The 20,042-nt window shown below is 41.1% G+C and overlaps 1 protein-coding gene across 2 annotated transcripts; it reads right to left on the bottom strand.

Annotated features, from left to right (window-relative positions):
• Window positions 1-2,050: 2,050 nt before the first annotated feature.
• Window positions 2,051-18,258, bottom strand: nudt12 (nudix (nucleoside diphosphate linked moiety X)-type motif 12). Of its 2 annotated transcripts, XM_007893133.2 has the most exons (7): window positions 18,068-18,258; window positions 14,175-14,396; window positions 10,421-10,983; window positions 7,010-7,177; window positions 5,271-5,384; window positions 4,510-4,709; window positions 2,051-3,260 (listed from the first exon to the last, which is right to left on the bottom strand). In XM_007893133.2, the coding sequence occupies exons 2-7, from the start codon at window positions 14,378-14,380 to the stop codon at window positions 3,153-3,155; spliced, it is 1,359 nt and encodes a 452-aa protein (XP_007891324.1). In that variant the 5' UTR covers window positions 14,381-14,396; window positions 18,068-18,258; the 3' UTR covers window positions 2,051-3,152. The 2 variants fall into 2 exon arrangements, with proteins under 2 accessions (XP_007891324.1, XP_007891325.1); XM_007893134.2 differs by lacking the exon at window positions 7,010-7,177.
• Between the last annotated feature and the right edge of the window lie 1,784 nt (window positions 18,259-20,042).

Genomic DNA, 20,042 nt, shown 5'->3' with positions numbered 1-20,042 from the left:
CTGTAAAAAGGGCATACAGGATATTTTGGCTTTATAAATAGGGGCATAGAGTACAAGAGTCAGGAGGTTATGATTAACCTATATAAAACACTGGTTAGGCCTCAGTTAGAATACTGCGCCCAGTTCTGGGAACCACACTATAGGAAGGATGTTAAGGCATTGGAAAGGGTGCAGAGATTTACAAGAATGGTACCAGGAATGAGGGACCTTGATTATGAGGAAGGGCTAGAGAGGCTGGGATTATTCTCATTGGGGCAGAGAAGGTTACGAGGAGACCTAGTAGAGGTCTTCAAAATCATGAGGGGATTTGATAGGTTGGAAAGGGAAAAACTATTTCCACTGGTGGGTGTGTCGGTGACTCAAGTTCACAGATTTGAAATAGTCTCTAAAAGAAGCAGAGGGGAGGTGAGAAGAAATTTTTTGACACAGCGAGTTGTTTGAATCTGGAATGCATTGCCTGAAAGGGTGGTCGAGGCCGATTTGATAACAACTTTTAAAAACGCGGTGGATGGGTATTTGAAGAGGACGGGTTTGCAGGGTTATGGGGGAAAAGGGCTGGGGAGTGGGATTGACATTGCATTGCTCTTTTCAAAGAGCCGGCACAAACTCGATGGGCCGAATAGCCTCTTTTTGTGCTGTACAATTCTCTGATTCTATGATTCAATCCACGACTGTTTGTGGGACACTGCTGTGCGCAATTGGCTGCCACATTTCATCCACAAATAGACAGTCAATTCACTTTACAGCATATTCTGTGAAGCGCTTTAAGACATCTAGGAGACGTGAAAAGCGCTATATCAAATGTAAGGATTATTATCATTATTGCATAAATGTAAATTGCATTGCATCTTCAACAGGAGGAATAGGATAAACTCATTCATTTTTGAAATGTTTCATTGGGCAGTATAGAACTGCTCCGGGTGCAACTTTACGGACAGTGGCGGAGCCAATGAGGAAAGTAACATGAATTGTTTTAAGATCTGCAGAGAAATATCTTCCAAACCAAGACTTTCAGAATTTAAGAATTTTTCAAACAAATCTGCACAACCTTACATTTTATGACATTGGAGTAGAACTTCCACTTGGGTCTCTATTTTCTTTCCATTTCAAAACTTACAGAATTTGGCAAATTTCTTAGTCTTAATTTTGAAGCCTAGTTTTCTGTAAGTTGTTTTCCAAGTTTTTGCTTGGTTTAATTTACAGAAGTACCACAACGCACTCTCTGTTCCCTCCAAGCCTTGGCTCTTTCCAACCTTCACCTAATACCTTCCAGAATTAGCTAAGTATACAATACAAAATTCATAGTATCGTAGAATCATACAGCACAGAAGGAGGCTATTCAGCCCATCGTGTCCATGCCGGCTCTTTGAAAGGTGTCCAAATGAATCCTACTCACCCGCTCTCTCCCCGTAGCCCTGCAAATTTATCCACCCCAAATAACTATATTCTTTTCTCTTGAAAGTTGTTATCAAATCGTCTTCCACCAACCGCCCTTTCAGGCAATGCATTCCAGATCCAAACTCGCTGTTTGAAAGTAGAGTGAATTTCTGTGGGGAGACAGTGCACACTCCATTCCAGACACAGGGAAATTTCCATGCTGAGGTGGCATGAATTTGCAGAATTCTCCATTGTTTGGATACCCTTAAAGCATGGTGTTAGGTTTCCATTTGTGTCAGATACCCACCTAACCAAAAGAAAATAACAAACTCTCATCTTCTCAACACTGGGGAGAGAAAATAACAAATAACAATTCACATTTATATAACGCCTTACAAAGCACTTCACCAAGCTGACTGGGAACGTGAGCTGAATGCGGGAGTTGGGGAAGGGAGGGAAAATGACCGAAAGGTGCGGGCAAAAGGAGCATTTTGTAATTAGGGGGGGAAAGTGGAGAGACTCTGGGAAGTTCAGGGGACCTAAAGTACGCTGAGCGAATAGACAATAATCCAAAGAACATTTTAATCAGACATCAATTCAATTGATACTGCTGAAGCTGGATAAAAAAAGGTTTGCATGTGCAGCTTATGTCAACTGAAGGAAGTTTGAAAACTTTTCAACTCAATACATATTTTATAGTTTTATTAAACTTACGGCCTATTAACAATGAGTTACTGATCCAAGGAAGAATCATATATTTTCAGTACTATAATAGAGTGCAATATACAGAGTACATAACGACAACACGTTCCCTGAAAAGAATGCTTTTTAATCAAATCATTTCTGTTAAAATCCCAAAATGATTTCTATTTTATTGCATTTGACTTGTGATGTGATGAGATTACTTTTTCACAGCTGATATTTTCAAAGGACTTGTAACAAGATTGCTACATTCCCCATAAAGGATACAAGATTTTCAATACACCGAGTGAGTTTGGTATAAGGAGCACATCTTTGCAGTGTTGAATTTAAACTCTCCGATGCTTCCTCATTGTTCTCCAACCTAACCCCTTGTGATAGTTGTTGGAGGAGGTCAAAACAGATTTAAGCCACTTTGTTACAGCCTGGTATTTGCAACAAATTGAAAATAGCAAACCGGAAAAGAGCTGCAACAGAACCGCTGGCAAACACCTCCAGAAACAGAGCATCAAAGTTAAACACCTAAACGGCGCAATACTTGAGGAAAGCACCTTCAATAAACCACCTTCACAACAGAAACTTATACATCAATTTGTCACAATTCAGTTGAAACAACAGTACTCCTGTATCATTTTCACCCACAAAATACACAGTCAATTCACTTAACAGTATATTCTGTGAAGTGCTTTGAGACGTCTCGAAGACGTGATAAGGCGCTATGGATTGCAAGAATTCTTCTTCTTCTTATTATTATTATTATTATTAACAAATGCAAGGATTCTTATTATCAACATCCCAATTAATTTAATTGAACATTAAAAGGTTTTTCCATATAGACAGTATTTTAAAATTAAGGTGCACTCTAAAACTATCAGTATTTATTAACATTATTAACATGACAGGCAAATTAAGTAAATCAGATCTGTCTTTTAAGCCAGTCAGTGTACTGTTAAAGGTAGGTTTCATTCTGGAAGTACTGGCTAATCTTTTTTGGTGGGAATTTTGTGGTGGGATCAGCAGTTGTGACTTGGATTCAGTTGTTCATCAGGAATATGACAATCATCACAGATGGAATTTCAGAGATTTGCATTTCTTCTAACCCAGTGTTTTATCAGCTGGTGTGAAATCGCTTGACTGGGAGGCAGAAGGAACGAATAATCTTGCTTATTGAGGACAGCAGTGACCTGTGATAAAAAAAAATCATTTGTTTATCACTGAAGTGATTAAAGGTTTTATGGAAAATATTCATTAAAATATTTAGCATTGATATTTTCAAAATAGCAAAACAAACATAGAGATGGAATATTCCAGTTGTCACAAATTCAATTCTATTTCTAATATCTCTGAAAACAATTAAGAGCTATTGTAGAAGCTTGTCATAAAACCGCTGTTACGACAACAACAACTTGCATTTATATAGCACCCTTCACCCAGCTTTGCTTACAAGATGGGTGTCCATGTGGACATGTGTCTGGCTTCCTGCTCACTAAAGTTGACTGATTTCTGGCTCATGATGTCACTTGTGACATTGATGGTGACTTGACATCCCTGAAGTTTTCTGCATACAAGCGTAGTGATGCAATTGGTTATGTGATTGATTATATGCATCCCAACCCTGGTGTTATAACGGAGTTCTACTGAAGGCTGCAATGTTATTGGGGTTCTGTTGTGGTTCCAATTTACCAAGTTAGATTCATACTTCCCGTTCTCCCTTCTGCCCTACTCGAGGTCCAAACCCAGTATTGGTAAGTGTTCCGAGATGGTATCCTACGTGAAAGAATCAATCATAGAATGTTACAGCACAGAAGGAGGCCATTCGGCCCATCGTATCTGTGCGGGCTCTTTGGAAGAGTTCCCCAATCAGTCCCACTCCCCCGGTACATAAATACATGTTGCTGTTGTTGTTCTAAAATATAAAATGCACAACTCATTTGACACAACGTATTGAATCTGGAAAAACATTAGGATGCAGATAAAAATAAACACCCACTCAACTTTTCTATGTTCAAATTGAGAGTTATATGTCATACGTGTAAACTGAACTCGCTGTAGCATTCACAAAACCCAAGTCAAACCCATTTCAAAAAATGTAGGTTGGCAGTAAAATATACCTCTCAATAGCACCAACTTACATCCCCCACCTCGGCAATTTTCTGCAAAATTTGTCAAATTTCCCTACAATTTTTCCACAATTGGCAAATATTTCCACAATTGGCCATGGCAGCTTGACTTGTGAGTATTTCTCTTCCTTAGAGATTAAATTGAGAGGCAAACATTTACAATAGTGCAACAGGTTGGACATGGGCGGTTGGAAGCAGCTGACTTGTCCTTCCTCAAACCACAAAGTATAATTGGAATAATCAGGACTAAGAGAACAGCACAGGAAAGATGCACGAGCAGCAGTCTAAGAGTGTAAGAACATCTCGACTGTACCTGGAACCGAGTGAACCAGTGAGCCTCTTCAATTTCCTTCTCATCTACAGAAATCTCTGCTGACACAGCAACAGCAAAACAGCCAATCATGAGTGAAGAAGGCATAGGCCAGGGCTGGCAGGAGAAATATTGAACATGCCCAACTCTGATGCCACTTTCTTCCGCTACCTCTCTCCGAACAGCGTCTTCTATAGTCTCACCTGGTGAAATATAGGACTTGAAAGTGCTTTGCAAAAATGTTATAAAGGATCTCTTCTTCCGTGATTTCTGCCTGTGCCTGTTAAATTAGTTTAATAAATTTAACATTTACCAATCTGTGTCCCTCTGCACCAACCAGCCTGAATAATGTGATTAGAAATGTGTTGTGTGGAGACTTTAATATTAAGCCTACTTGTATTTTAATAGAGATTTGGAGATCAGTGATAGAATTAGAGCATATGTGTTGAGTTTCCATGAGAGTATCATTCACAAATATAAAAGGCCATATTAAAAAAAACTCAGAATTAAGGCAATTTCCAATTTAAAAAAATTACAACACATATTGGCTATATAACTGAATTGTACTTGATCTGATTAGCCTAGATCTGAGTGGTTCTGAAAGGTCCAGTCCCAATACAGTAGAACTGCATCAATGTACCAGACCAGACCAAAAAGTCAATAGTATCATTTTTCACAGGTTTATTATCCCATATTGCTTTCATAAAGTCATCCTAAAATAATAATATTGATTTCTCTCAAACCATGACTAAACTATGTCTTACCTGGTTCAATAAATCCTGCCAGACAGGAGAACAGTCCAGGAGGATAGCGTTTCTGTCTTCCTAGAAGGCACTTATCTCCATCAGGATGAATGACTAGCATTATTACAACTGGATCTGCAGAACATTAAAGTCCCCTTTTACAATGTTATTAAGTCCATTCATTGGTTAACATTGATAAATACTGGTAGGTGATGGCTGTTGTTAATTTATAAATCCAGATTAATACATCAAACATAATGTTCAACAGTTTATGAGTACCTAATCTGCCTTTTGTCTAACAATATAAAAAATGTGACCAGAGAGAGTAGGAAGACAGCCTTGGGATGGTCCAATTTTATACACATGGTCCCTCTACAGGTGTTATGGCACATAACAAACGGAAATAGAAAGCAATGGACTATGGTCTTCCAATAGCTTATTCATGCCTTTAACTACCCAAAGGCACGTTCCCAACTGTGGCGATACTGTAAGTGAATTCGAAGACTTCTAAATTCAGATTGTGCATCTTGTAGGATGTTTTGCCCACAAAATATACAGTCAATTCACTTTACAGTATATTCTGTGAAGAGCTTGGAGACATCTCAAAGATGTGATAATAATAGTAATAATAATCCTTGCATTTGATATAGCGCTTTTCACGTCGGGAAGACGTCCCAAAGCGCTTCACAGAACACGCTGTAAAGTGAATTGACTGTATATATGTAGGCGAACGCGGCAGCCAATTGCGCACAGCAATGTCCCACAACCAGTTGTAGATTGAAAATGACCAATTTCTTATTGTTTTTGGTTTTGGAGGGATTATTATTAGGTGTGTGGTGTAAGGAAACTTGCCCAAGGTTTTGCCCTGCCTGGAATTGAACTCAGGTGCTCTAAACACTGAGCTACAGGACTCCCTCCACAAGGCGCTATAAAAAATGCAAGGTTTATTATTATTATAAATTACTATTCTGGAACACTTTCACAGTAAATTTGTTTGTGCAGGACCAGATTGCTGCACATTTAAATTTATCGCCAGTTCTTCTGCATATCTGAAGCAGAAGGAGATGGTTCTTGCTATTACTGAGGCTAAGGTTTTTCTCTCTCTTTGGTTATTCTAGCTTTGAAAAGAAAGCTGCAAACATTCATTGAGCTCATTGTGCAACACAAAGCCAATTCAGATGTTGAAGGTGGAGACTGAGATGAAGTGCTAGAATGTAACAGTACTGTTCTTGTGAAAGGAGCCTTCCTTTTCTTTGCACTGTACGCCAATAAGCGAAATCCTCTGGTAAAAGAGCCCTTTTAGTGTTCATATTTTTTCTAAAAAGACGATCTTCACAAAATTAGCGATCAAAGTGTGGCTGGGGATTGGAGCAAGGTCAGAACTGAGTCAGTACCAGCTGAGAATGGAGTGGAGGTGACTGAGTGCACAAGACACATAGTGCACCAATACTTTTGTTGCATAAATTGCTCTATTTTCAGTGTGTTAAGGATCTCTCTCAGGAGCTGGATGACCGAAATTCAGTGGAAGAGGGAGAAATAAGCCGACAAGTCATGGATCCATGGTAGCACGCCAGTTAGGCAATATCATATCCCACTCTTCTCTGAAAATGACAAGTTAGTGTTTCATTAAAACACACAATTAAATGGTAGACATATTAGTACCAAGGCAAGATTATTCACTTTGTTACTATATGCAGTATGTACTTTGTGTTAGATTATGGAGCGAGTTGTGGCTGAGTTGCTGTGCAGCTTTCTCGTACCTACTCGTGGATAGCAGGTATTATGTATCCCCTGGAGGCTGGGACAGTCCTCCTTCAAACATGTCCTCTTGTAACCAGCCTCTTCAACTTTTGTATTGCTTCCACAGGTTGGACAGAACTTGTACCGACTGTGCCAGGCGAGGACAGACCTGGCTTGAGCCACCACACCTAAAACATAAAAGCGTTTGGTTTTTGCTTTAACATATATGGAGAGAAGTTCCACATGGGTCTAATTATATAAGATTTCAAAGCATTCAGAATTTGACAAAATGTTAAAAACAGTCTCAATTTTGAAGCCTGTTTTATGTAGGTTCTTTTAAGAAGCACAGAAAAAAGACTTCAAGGTTTAGAGTGAATTTCCCAAATGCTACAGAAATAGAGTTAATATAGGCCCCGTATTTGAGAAGATAAGGGAATTTCTTCCGGGTCCTTCAATAGAAAAAGTCATCCAGAAAAATGATAATTCCCTTCATGGATAACATTGCAGCGTACAAATTAACTGTCGCGTTTGTTTACAAATGTACAGGCACTACACTTTACAGAAACTTTGTGAAGCACTTTTGAGACATTCTTGCTGTTAAAGGCACTCTATTGAATTATAACAAAAGGACACTAATCCTGGCATTTGATATCGTCCCTTTAATGATGACTCAAAAAGCTTTACAGGGTTTTCTGTAAAGTCCGGTAACTGTGTATTTTTTTGTAGGCGAACGTGGCAGCCAAATTGAGGACAGCATTGGCTTCACTGGGACAAACACCCTTCTCTTTTCAAAAGTGCCCTGGGATGTTTAATGTCCACCTGCGCAGGTAGACAGGGCGTCATTTTAACAACCAATAATAGTACAGGGTTTCCCCAGCACACTATTGGAGTGTCAGCCTAGACTATATAAATAATCCTTGCATTTGATATAGCGCTTTTCACGTCGGGAGGACATTCCAAAGCGCTTCACAGAACACATTGTAAAGTGAATTGACTGTATATTTGTGGGCGAACGCGGCAGCCAATTGCGTACAGCAATGTCCCACAAACAGTCGTAGATTGAAAATGACCAATTTATTATTGTTTTTTGTTTTGGAGGCATTATTATTAGGCGTGTGGAGTAAGGAAACTTGCCCAAGGTTTCGCCCTGCCTGGAATTGAACTCAGGTCTCTCGCTTGCAAAGTGGGTGCTCTAACCACTCAGCTACAGGACTCCGTAAGTAGTTACCTAATGACCCAAGATTCATCTTTAGTGCAGGAGGCCAGCTAATCCAGTGTAGGAACCTGGGTGTGCTATGCTTAAACAACAACAAATTACATTTGTAAAGCGCCTTTCATGTCGAGAGGACCTCAGGTTAGTGTAGACCATAGCCATGCCTGTGCTCTACCGAAGGATGTTCAAACACTGCTACAGATTTTAAAATGCATTTAACTGCAAGAAGCTGGTCATAGCAAACAATGATAAAGACTGCAGAGCATATTAGTATAATGACTGCGATGAATCACAAATTGGACAGGACTAAGTTGACCATTAAAACAGGGCACTCCAAATCTATGCGATTGAAGATAATTTACAAGGGCATAATTTATACGAAGTATTGGATTGGTGACACATAAAATCTCTGATACTGTTCATTTTCAACCTATAAATGTCAAATGTTTCCATGAAGGTCCGAGCTTATGAATATTTTACCCTCACTCTTTCTAAAACTATATTTTTCTGCTCTTCAAAGATGGTAACAAATGGAAGAGGTGGAACTGCAATGACTTTCAAAAAAATAGCTGAAAAGAAACACGATACAGAGTTTTAAAATCCTGGAGAGAAATGGATAAAGTAGACCCAAGCAGAATATTTCATTTGGGCTCAGAGCACAGAAACAAAGGGCATGAAGTGGCCATTATTATTAAGTCATGAATAAAAAGTCATGAAAAAAAAGAATTCCTTCCACAATAGCTATGAATATGTGGAATAGTTCTGCAGATATGTGGTGTGGAAATAAGGCAGCGGGATTGAATGAACAATCTGCTCTGAGAATTGGTAATATATTATAATCCTTGCAATTGATATAGCGCTTTTCACGTCTTCTCAAGTCTCAAAGCGCTTCACAGAATAGGCTGTAAAGTGAATTGATCGTATATTTGTGGGCGAATTGTGGTACAGATTCAAAGGGTCGAATGGACTGTTTCTATGCTGTAAATTTCTACGATTCTATACAATGTGCCTTCAGTCACACATCCTACTTTCCCCCCACCTGCCCTCCAACCCTCCTGATCCCAACCACCAGCTCAGGTGTGGATTCCTGACTGCCCAGCACCTATGGACATCCTCATGACGTGAAAGGCTGTACAAATGTAATTTGTTGTTCTTATGGCACTATTTGAAAAGACAAGTTTCTCCCAATGTCCTGCCCAACAATCCCCCCAAATAAAATTGATCATTCACTCCAAGATTGTTTGTGGGACATTGCTGTGTGCAAATTGGCTGCTGTGTTTCACTCCAAAAGTACACAAATCAATCCATTTAACAGTATATCTTTGAAACGCTTTGAGACATCTCAATGATATGTTAAGGCGCTATATCAAATGCAGGAATTATTATTTTTTATTATAATAATAAATACAATTATGATAGGTCAAAAGATTATAATAAATAATGCTTGCATTTGAACCCGCCCCTTTCACTTCGAGAGCAAATCTCCAAGTGCATCTGAAACATGATTTTACTGTAAAGTGTAGTGACTGTGCATTTTGAATGCAGCAATCTGCACACAGCACTATAACATACTAAAAAAAAGCTGGATGCATATGTGACTAGGAATAACAACCACAACAAAATTACATTTGTATAGCGCCTTTCATGCCGGGAGGACGTCCCAAGATGCTGGACAGAGTTACGGACCTGAGCTGAGGGTTGGGGTGGTGGGGTGAAAGCAGGGAGATTGAAAGCACAGTCGAAGAGGAGGGACTTGAGGTGGGTCTTGAAGGTGGCGAGGGAGGGGGCGAGATGGAGGGACTGCGGGATGGAGTTCCAGAGGGTGGGTGCAGAGTGGCAGAAGGCCCGCCCGCCAATAGTGGGGCGAGCAAGGCGGGGGAGGTAAAGCAGGCCGGAGCCCGATGAGGCGGAGGGAGCGAACAGGGTGGTAGGGGCTAGGAGGTCGGAGAGGTAGGGAGGAGCAAGACTGTGGAGGGCTTTGAAAGTGAGGACCAGGATCTTGAACTGTATCCTCTGTGTAATATCCCCTTTGTTTCTAACTCCTGTTTAAAATAATCAATTCGCTCTGCTTGAACAACGATTTGTGGTAGAGAATTCCACATTCTGTGGAAAGATTTTTTTTCTAACCTCTTGTTTAATTCTTTCTGCGATTAACCTTGCTCACATTGCTAGTTAGGCCCAGGCCTGCAGTGCAGTGTCCAACTGGTCTTGTACTCACCAGCTTCCTCTGTGTTTAGCTCCAACAGACGTGGCATGAGAGGCTGGAGAAAAAAACAGTCTGGGTGTTTGCTATGAAAGTGTTCTGCAACAGCATTATCCACGTTGATTGCAAACCAAGCAACGAGTCCGTCATCGATTTCCATATTACTGTCTGACACAGATTTTGTACAAGACTTAATGTTGCTCGTCTGCAGCTCAGTTCCAAGAAAAATCGGAGTAGCTTCCATTTTGACCAAGAATTTCTCCACCTCTTCATGTCGCACTCTGCAGAGGCAAATGCCTCTCTTTGTGGATTCCCCAAGCTGGCTTGAAGTAACCAGAGGGTTTAAGTTGGAAAACAGAATGTAAACTGTGGCTGAATGAGTCTCCTTGGCCTTTAACCATTCTGAATCGGTTCTCTTCTCACTCAACCGGTTCAGGAAGGTTCTGTTGAAGAAATTGTGAAACTCTTCCGGACCACCTGAAGCATTCAACAACAAATCGACGATGTGGTTGTGTCCCCAGAATTTGGCAATGTCCAGTGCAGTTTGACCTGAATTATTTGAAATTGAGCTGTCACAGCTAGAAAAAGACAAGAATTAAGAGCACAAATGGTGTTTCGACAGGACTCAAACTCTAAGCTGTTGAAACCATGAATAATAATAATCCTTGCATTTAATATAACGACTTATCGCCTTGTCGAGACGTCTCAGAGAGCTTCACAGGATATACTGTCAAGTGGATTGACTGTGTATTTTGTAGGCAAACACAGTAGCCAGTTAGTTGCACACAGCAATGTCCCAATGGAGTGAGTGATCAATTTTATTTGGGGAATTTATTGGCTGGGACAATGGGAGAGATCCCCTTCTCTTTTCGATTTGTGCACGAGGATCTTCAACGTTCACCTGAACAGGCAGATGGGATCTTGGTTTAACATCTCATCCGAAGGGTGGAATATTCAACTACAAATACACATGGTCGCTCCAATTATGTGTCACCCAGGCTCGGTCGTAGCAACAAAATGGTTACAAGTATATCCCGTGAAGCTCTTTGAGACGTCTCGATGATGTGATAAGGAACTCTACCAAATGCAAGGATTATTATTATTATTATCATTATTGACTCCAAACCAAAGTCTAAACATTTCAATGAGAAAGCTAAAGACTAAACAGTTTCACCTTGGGTTGTCTTCTGTGCAGTACATACTTGACCAAAGATCTTTTAATAAATTACATTGTAAGCAACAAGTTGCTGTCGTATGGTAGGTCGGTATTGAGGGTGGATAGCTTGCTGGCAGCCTGAGAAAGTAGGTGGAACCTTTTAATCATACGTCTCTTCTGAATCACAAGAGTTTGTAACTTTTTCAAAAACTATTTTCTGGAGAACAAAAGACTCAGAAAGATTATACAAACACTGGATTGGAAGTTCGGTAATATGACAAAATCAGAACCTTAAATAAAAAACATTGCTGCAAGTTTTTGATCACATTAATAAATGTGACTTTCCACACTACTGCCTTTTCACACTGACGCCCTTTCACATTGGTGCCCTTTCATACTGCATGATTCTCTCTCCAGTCCCTGAGAGTCACTTTGTAATAGGTAATCGTGTGAGGTGGGATGTCGATTTGTTTTGTGTCCCTCAAATGAACATTGAAGACACCTGAGCAAACCATCAAAAGTCAAGAAAAGTACCTATATATAATTGAATTTTTACCATCAGACCCACATTTTGCACATTTTGCCTGAGAATAAATTGAATCAAAATAGAGCATTTTTTAAAAGGTATTTCTACTTTACAACACATTACTGAATGCATAAATTTCATATAGTCATATGCCTTGGAGAGCAGAGGAGCCAGTAGTGACAGGATGAGAATTTATTTCACTCCTATTGAAAAATGACACTGCACTGGAAAACATAATGAGGACTCAAATAAGTTCTGATAAAATGCATATAACAAGACTGCATTAAAATTAAGATAAGAAAATGCAATGTCAAATCCCCTTATTCATATTCAAATATGTCAGGCCATAAAATGCAATGTAAAAAGGCCATTATTTCAGCACTAAGTGAAACAGATTTCAATTACCCATTCAGCAGCTCTTCACTGTAACACTGCACTGCTCTGGTATAACAGATATAGGTTGAATCACCGACTAAATAAGAAACCATGTGCAACTCCCTCCATAATGCACCTCTCATGATTCTGGGACACTGATGCAGCCCATGCAATGCTCCTAAGTATGGCTATAAATTCCATACATGTTAGTGTGCAATAGAACTGATGTATCTGTGCAATAAAAATGCTGACATGAGCCAGTTTTAAATTATTATTATTAATTGTTGTAGAGTTATTAACAAAAGCAAACTCTCCTTTGGAAACATGTGTGGACATATTAAATCAATTGCTGCCACAGGACAATGGTGTGGTTTTGTGTACTGCAAAAGCAGCAGAGCACCAATTGAACTTCATGTCAAGTTAGGTATAATAGCATTACAATGGGATAATGGTGAGTGGAGAGGTATTTGACAGAGAGTCAGTTGTTAGTGATGTACACGGGAGTCAATACTGAAACCACTATTATTTATAAATATTATAAATATTGGAATGGTAAAACTAAAGTATGGAACCACTATTATTGGAGACTGGAACACTGTCAAAGTAATGTAGTGGCGGCTGGTGAGCTTTTTGACAGGTGAGGCACACTTCCTTAGGCAATCTGAGTTTGCCTGACCAAGCTATTTTGTTACCAAGGTAATCGTAATATGCGCACACACAATGTCTTGGCATTTTGCCTCCTGGCCTTGCTCCCGCTGAGAGGCCTGGGAATTCTAGGGAGGCCTCACTTGCCTCATCTGACGAGTCGCGACTGGAATGACGGCTTAAATTATTACCAAATGGCAACAATGAGAATCAATGCGTACAAATTCAGAAATGTCTGGTGAGGATGAGTGTGTAGGCAGAGAGATGACAGATGCAGTTTAAAGCAGTGGATTGCGTAAAGGTTTGGCAGAAGAAAGTATAGTGGCTGAATGTAAATGTTTTCGTAGACTGGGGCCATTAAAACCATTGGTACATTGTACCCACATAGTAGAAAATGTAAATATTTTTGAGATGTATGACAAGGATTGATGTGACAGTGGAAAATTTATTTTAAAATTGTGTTTGGCTTTGGTGAGGGCACATCTGGAATACTGTATGGAGCTCACTGTTCACTATCTCACTGTAACAAAGACATTCAGTTGTTATAATAATAATTCTTGCATTGGTTAATAGCTGAAACTGTTGTTACTATGTAATGCACACACTATGAAATGCTAACGGTAAAACCTGGTTCCCCAAAGTAATATTGCACCACCACCACCAACTTGCATTTATATAGCTCCCTTCATGTAGTATACTGTCTCTGAATGCTTGATAGTGACACCAAGCAGGGAAGATCGTGCGGGGGGAGGATAAAATAAGGTGAATTGGAGGGGTAGAAGAGTGGAGGGGGAGCACAGAGGATCGGGTAGGAGGAGATCGGAGAGATGCCAGGAGGTGAAGGGATTTGTAGGTGAGAACAGAAACTCAAGATGTGCTATTACAAGAGAATCTGTTTATGCTTTTCTGACTTCAATTACGAAATGATGAAAGCAATTTCCCAAATAACACAAAAGCCTGATCACATATGGGAAGCTATAATCCCAGCTACAGTGTACCACTTAAATCTCTCTTGGCAATGATTCTGTGTGATTATGAAAACTGTTCAGAAAAGATATCCTCTTTACCCTTTTTCAAGAAGTAACTGGACCACTTCAAAATGTCCATTCCTGCAAGCGTACATCAGGGCACTCCAGCCTTTCTCGCCAATCTCATCTATGAGAGACTCAGAATGATTCATCATCGCAGATAGCTTTGCTACATCTCCTTTGGCTGCAATCTCGTGAAACAGGGAAATCATTCCCTTCATCGGGTTGTTTTCAGCCTCTGCCATCTTTATTTTTTTCAAACTACCAACAAATAAATACAGCCATTAAAATTCATTCAACACAACTACTGTGGGTTGTTGACAACGATCGACAAATATCAACATGATGGAATTTTTTTTCTTTTAAAAAGCATAAACAGTTCAATTTTGATACTGCATTCTACAATAGTTATAGCACTAGTTCACTAATGGCTACGCTGAAAACATTGGATAACTCAGTAGTCTGAGTATCAGACTTGTGACCAAAGTTTCACTATTTCAATGTCAAAGCAGATTTTTAAAAAAAAAACTTCCCTGGTGGAGGAAAGTGGAGTCCTTTATGTGGCTGAAGTGACTGAAGAGACACATCAAGCGAAATCCTTCAGATCCACAGTAATCCAAGGCATTATTGATAGTCAGCCTATTTAGTTGTCAAGCTAATGTCCAATTGGATAGCACGGTCCAAGCTTGAAAATACAATGGTAAAGCTGCGTGGTTGCTAATATTATAAATGCTTCAGTGACATGGTTGAAAAACAGTGCCTCTATCTATTTTTATTTTTAAATATGGCTCTAAAATTGACAATGAGTGCTGTATAAATGTAATGTGTTGTTGTTTATTCTTATAATTCATTTATTATTCAAACCATCTACTGTGTTCCTGGAAATAAAAATATAAAAATTTACAGAAATAATTTATACAGTATCAGCATTTATTGCAAAGCAAAGTACTGTAGCTTAGTGGTTAGAGCGCTCGCCTCGCAAGCGAGAGGACCTGGGTATGATTTTCCGGCAGGTCGAAATGTTAAGCACGCTTCCTACTCTGTTTACCTAGCAGTAAGGAGGAACCTGGTTGTTAGTTGACTGCAGATTGCTTTTCCGGGGGCAATAATCCCTTAAAAAAATGTGTTCACTCAATTCACGACTGTTTGTGGGACACTGCTGTGCGCAATTAGCTGGCACGTTTCACCGACAAAAGATACAGTCAATTCACTTTACAGTATATTTTGTGAAGCACTTTGAGACGTCTCGAAGACGTGAAAAGCACTATATCAAATGCAAGGATCATTATTATTACTTATTAACTTCTCAACAATATGCTAACTGCCTCCACAAATAATTAAAGGCATATTAAAAATATCCCAATTCCTACTGGTTCCCAATCTGACTTAACCTGAATTCCCCCTCCATTTAGTCCCGTTCCTATTCTGCTTTAGCCCACCACCCCTCCCATCTTCAAAATATATATATTTTCAAAGGTACTTCAAAAATCCTGTGTCTGCCCCTACATGCAGTTATCCAGGCACTTTTATAGGATGTGTCAGCATGACTGAATTGGTAGGACTCTTGCCTCTGAGCCAGAAGGTTATGGATTCAAGCCCCGCATCAGGACTTTGACCCAATGTTGTCAGGGCTCACAATCCAATGAGGTGCTGGGAATGTGCTGCATTGCCAGAGGCGACATCCTCCTGATGAGACGATAACTGAGGCCTGAGTGCCTGTTCAAGTACGATGTTGAATGGCACTATTCAAAAAGGGAAGCAAGTTTTTTCTACTCCTAACAACAATTCCCAAATAAAAAAATTAATCATTCACTTCATGGCTGTTTCTGGGTCATTGCTGTGCGCAAACTGTTTGCTGTTTAGCCTACAAAATACACGCAGTAACTGTACTTTACAGTGTGTGCTGTGAAACGCTTTGAGATGTCCCCCTGATACGAAAGGCGCTATAGCAAATCTAAGGATTATTACATATTATTATTTATAACTCTCACCTGAATCACGAGGCCGGATTACGTGAATGAACTCAACGCATCCCGGTGGGGATTGTGACAGTTTTATTCTGTTGCTACATCGTTGTGTTGTCAACAATGGGTGTCAATGAGATGTGTACAGTTGAGTGATGACACTCACAATGAAAGATTTATGTCTGTGCTGCATAATCGCTGTGAATTTAGGGAGTGATGGTTCATTGCCGATAACCAGAAACGTCAGTCTGTGTACATTATACAGATGGTCAAGGGGCAGAGATTTATATATGAGATAAAAGCTGTGACATAAGTGGTTTATTTTGTATACAGCAGCAGTCCCAACATATATCCTACTTTATTTATGCAAGGCTTTTTATTGGAAGGGGGAATTGTTCTAATGAAAGAACAATGTAAGTGTAAATGACTGTACCCGAACCTGAATTAATGACCAACTAGTGCCTATCGTTTTGCCCACAAAATACAGTCAATTCACTTTACAGTATATTCTGTGAAGCACTTTGAGAAATCTTGAAGACGTGAGAAGACGCTATATCAAATACCAGCATTATTATTATCATCTAACATTCGACTATTGTTGATTCCCAGCAGGGCGAAACCATGGATAAGTTTCCTTACTCCACACGCCTGATAATAATCCCTCAAGAAAACGAACAATAATAAAATTGGTCACTTCAATCCACGACTGTTTGGGGGACACTGCTGTGCGCAATGGGCTGCCGCGTTTCGCCCACAAGTATACAGTCAATTCACTTCACAGTATATTCTTTGAAGCACTTTGAGACGCGAGAAGATGCGAAAAGCGCTATATTATTATTACAATGTTCCAGGTGGTGGTGGGTGGGGGGGCGGTGGTAAGCGAGGTCTCCTTTGCACTGAAGGGCCTCTACTGGTGGTCTCGGTAGTCCAGTTCCTGAGATAGATTAGTCTGGAGCACGGCCAGCTCGGCTCATTGACAGGAGTTGGAAGGGCAGAACAGTTACTGGGACGTGGAATTCCTCCACTCAGCTCCTGCTGTAAGCCGAAGCCCTAACGGGTGGAGAGGTCCGAGCCGGACTAGCAGCAGTCTCCAATAGATGGTGCTCACATCACAGGTGTCGGCTAAAGCACACCCAGCGCAGCCCCTTCCCTTTAAGGACATTGAGGGCAGCAGCTGGACCCGGGTCCGGGGCTCAGTCTCTCGCCCCCCACCCCCCCCCCCCACCCCGTGTGACAGCGGCGACACCTCGGTCTGTCTCTCAGTCACTCAGTCACTCACTCAGTCAGTCGGTCAGTCAATCACTCACTCAGTCACTCACTCACTCACTCACTCCGTCAGTCACTCACTCACTCAGTCACTCACTCACTCACTCAGTCAGTCAGTCACTCACTCACTCAGTCACTCACTCACTCAGTCAGTCAGTCAGTCAGTCACTCCGTCAGTCAGTCACTCACTCAGTCACTCCGTCAGTCAGTCACTCACTCACTCAGTCACTCACTCACTCACTCACTCACTCAGTCAGTCAGTCAGTCAGTCAGTCACTCCGTCAGTCAGTCACTCACTCAGTCACTCCGTCAGTCAGTCACTCACTCACTCACTCAGTCAGTCAGTCAGTCAGTCAGTCACTCACTCAGTCACTCCGTCACTCCGTCAGTCAGTCACTCACTCACTCACTCAGTCAGTCAGTCAGTCAGTCAGTCACTCACTCACTCACTCACTCACTCAGTCATTCACTCACTCAGTCAGTCAGTCAGTCAGTCAGTCACTCAGTCACTCACTCACTCAGTTACTCCGTCAGTCAGTCACTCACTCACTCAGTCACTCCGTCAGTCAGTCAGTCACTCAGTCACTCCCTCAGCCACTCACTCGGTCTGTCTGTCTGTCTGTCTGTCAGTCAGTGTCCAGAGTAAACACTCAACCATTTTGTTTGTGAAGGTCGCAGTGATCAAATAACAGAGTGAACTTACAGCGAGTGAGAGGCCGCCCTGCAGCCAGCGACATCTTTAATTTCCTTCGGCTTCTGGCTGTTAGGAGCCTCACACTCACTCACTCACTCACAATCACTCACTCACTCACACACAGGGCCTGTGCAGTGCAGTGCAGTCACTCCCCCTCACACACGCAGGGCCGGTGCGGTGCAGTAACTCCCCTCCCCCCCGAGGTTGGCCTGATTCTGGCTGCTCTGCTCTGTGGGATTTGTAGTTCTTGATTTCCCCCTTTCCCCCCCCACCCCCCGTCCTCTCACATACACTTTCTACACACTGTCTGCTGTCTCGGTTAGCCAGGTGCCTTGCCCCCACTTTGCCTAACCTCGTATGGGTCAAATCCCTCCCCTCTCTCGCCCACCACCCCCACCCCCTGCCCCGGCTCATCTATAATAATAATAATAATAATAATAATCCTTGCATTTGATATAGCGCTTTTCACGTCAGGAGGACGTCCCAAAGCGCTTCACAGAACACACTGTAAAGTGAATTGACTGTATTTTTTTTGTGGGCGAACGCGGCAGCCAATTGCGCACAGCAATGTCCCACAAACAGTCGTAGATTGAAAATGACCAATTTAATTATTGTTTTAGGTTTTTTGGAGGGATTATTATTAGGTGTGTGGAGTAAGGAAACTTGCCCAAGGTTTCGCCCTGACCTGGAATTGAACTCAGGTCTCTCACTTGCAAAGCGAGTGCTCTAACCACTGAGCTACAGGACTCCACAATTGTCCACATCTGCCACATCTGCCATTGTCCAGCGTTCCGAGACACTACCCCACCTGAAGCACGCTTCAGAAATGCAAATTATTGTTGTCAAAAGTTAATTTGCTAAATGAGATAGTCAGCCTTCGCCACCTCGAAACATATTTCTGCTGCTTCATGTCAGAGTATTAATCTTGCAATTGATATAGTCGCCTTCTCATTGGGAGAATGTCTCAAGGCTTTTCAAAGGATTTACTGTAAAGTGCAGTGACTATTTGTTGGTGAACACGGCAGCCAAAGTTACACATAGCAATATCCCACAAACAGCCCATAAACCAAGTGACCAATATTATTTGGGATGTTGTTGGCCAGGACACCGGGAGAAATTCCCTTCTCTTTTTGACTAGTGCTATAGGGTCTTTAACATCTGCCTGAACAGGAAGCAAGACCTCAGTTTTAATACCTCATCCAAATCACGGCACCTCCAACAACACAGTATTGCACTGGAGTGTCAGCCTAAACTTGTGTGTTCAAAGTCCTGAGGTAGGGCTGTTGTCTTAGAGTCAGAGTGCTAGCAAATAACCAACACTGACACACAACAATAATCCCCCTGCCCATGGAGTGATGGCTCCACCAATTTACTGCAGACCAATCAAGGTGGATATCAATCCCTGGATTTATGAACGTGTGTTCACAAACTCGGACTTCAGGTAATGCCTTCCAGCAGCTTCTTGTCGTAAACTATTTGGATAAGGACCTACGCAGGGCAGCTTGTGATGTGTCAGGAACCTTGATGTTCCAGATGTCCAAGTCCCAACAACAACAACTTGCACTTATATAGGGCAAAGGAAACCCTTTGTTTCATGTCCTGGAGCTAAAAACAATGAACAAAACTGTTTGGACACATGTGTTATAAGAAAGAAGCTTAACTTGCATTGGGATGAGAGAGTAAGATCAGGATAATATTTCAGATAGGTCAAGGTAGCAGAATTAGAGGGCACAGGCTTCCTCCTCCAATGTGTTTTCACAACTGTTTTATGAATCCATGGCTAATATTGTGTTCCAGTGTGGAAGATTGATCGTTTCTGTCTCCACTGTATTGAAACGTGCAGCAATTTAATTTCTGTGTGTTATACCTTTCCCAGAATTTCCGACATCCGGAAATCCTCTTTGCCGTGCTTTACTCTAAGGATTCTGGCTTAATGATCCTCCCAAACCTGAGTTGTGCTTCACTCCATTCAGAAAAATGCCTT

This window comes from Callorhinchus milii, unplaced genomic scaffold (genome assembly GCF_018977255.1).
Source record: "Callorhinchus milii isolate IMCB2004 unplaced genomic scaffold, IMCB_Cmil_1.0 Scaffold1, whole genome shotgun sequence".
Lineage (NCBI taxonomy): Eukaryota > Metazoa > Chordata > Chondrichthyes > Chimaeriformes > Callorhinchidae > Callorhinchus > Callorhinchus milii.
The sequence above is the reverse complement of the archived record's forward strand: the minus strand, read 5'-3'. Positions and strand labels throughout refer to the sequence as shown.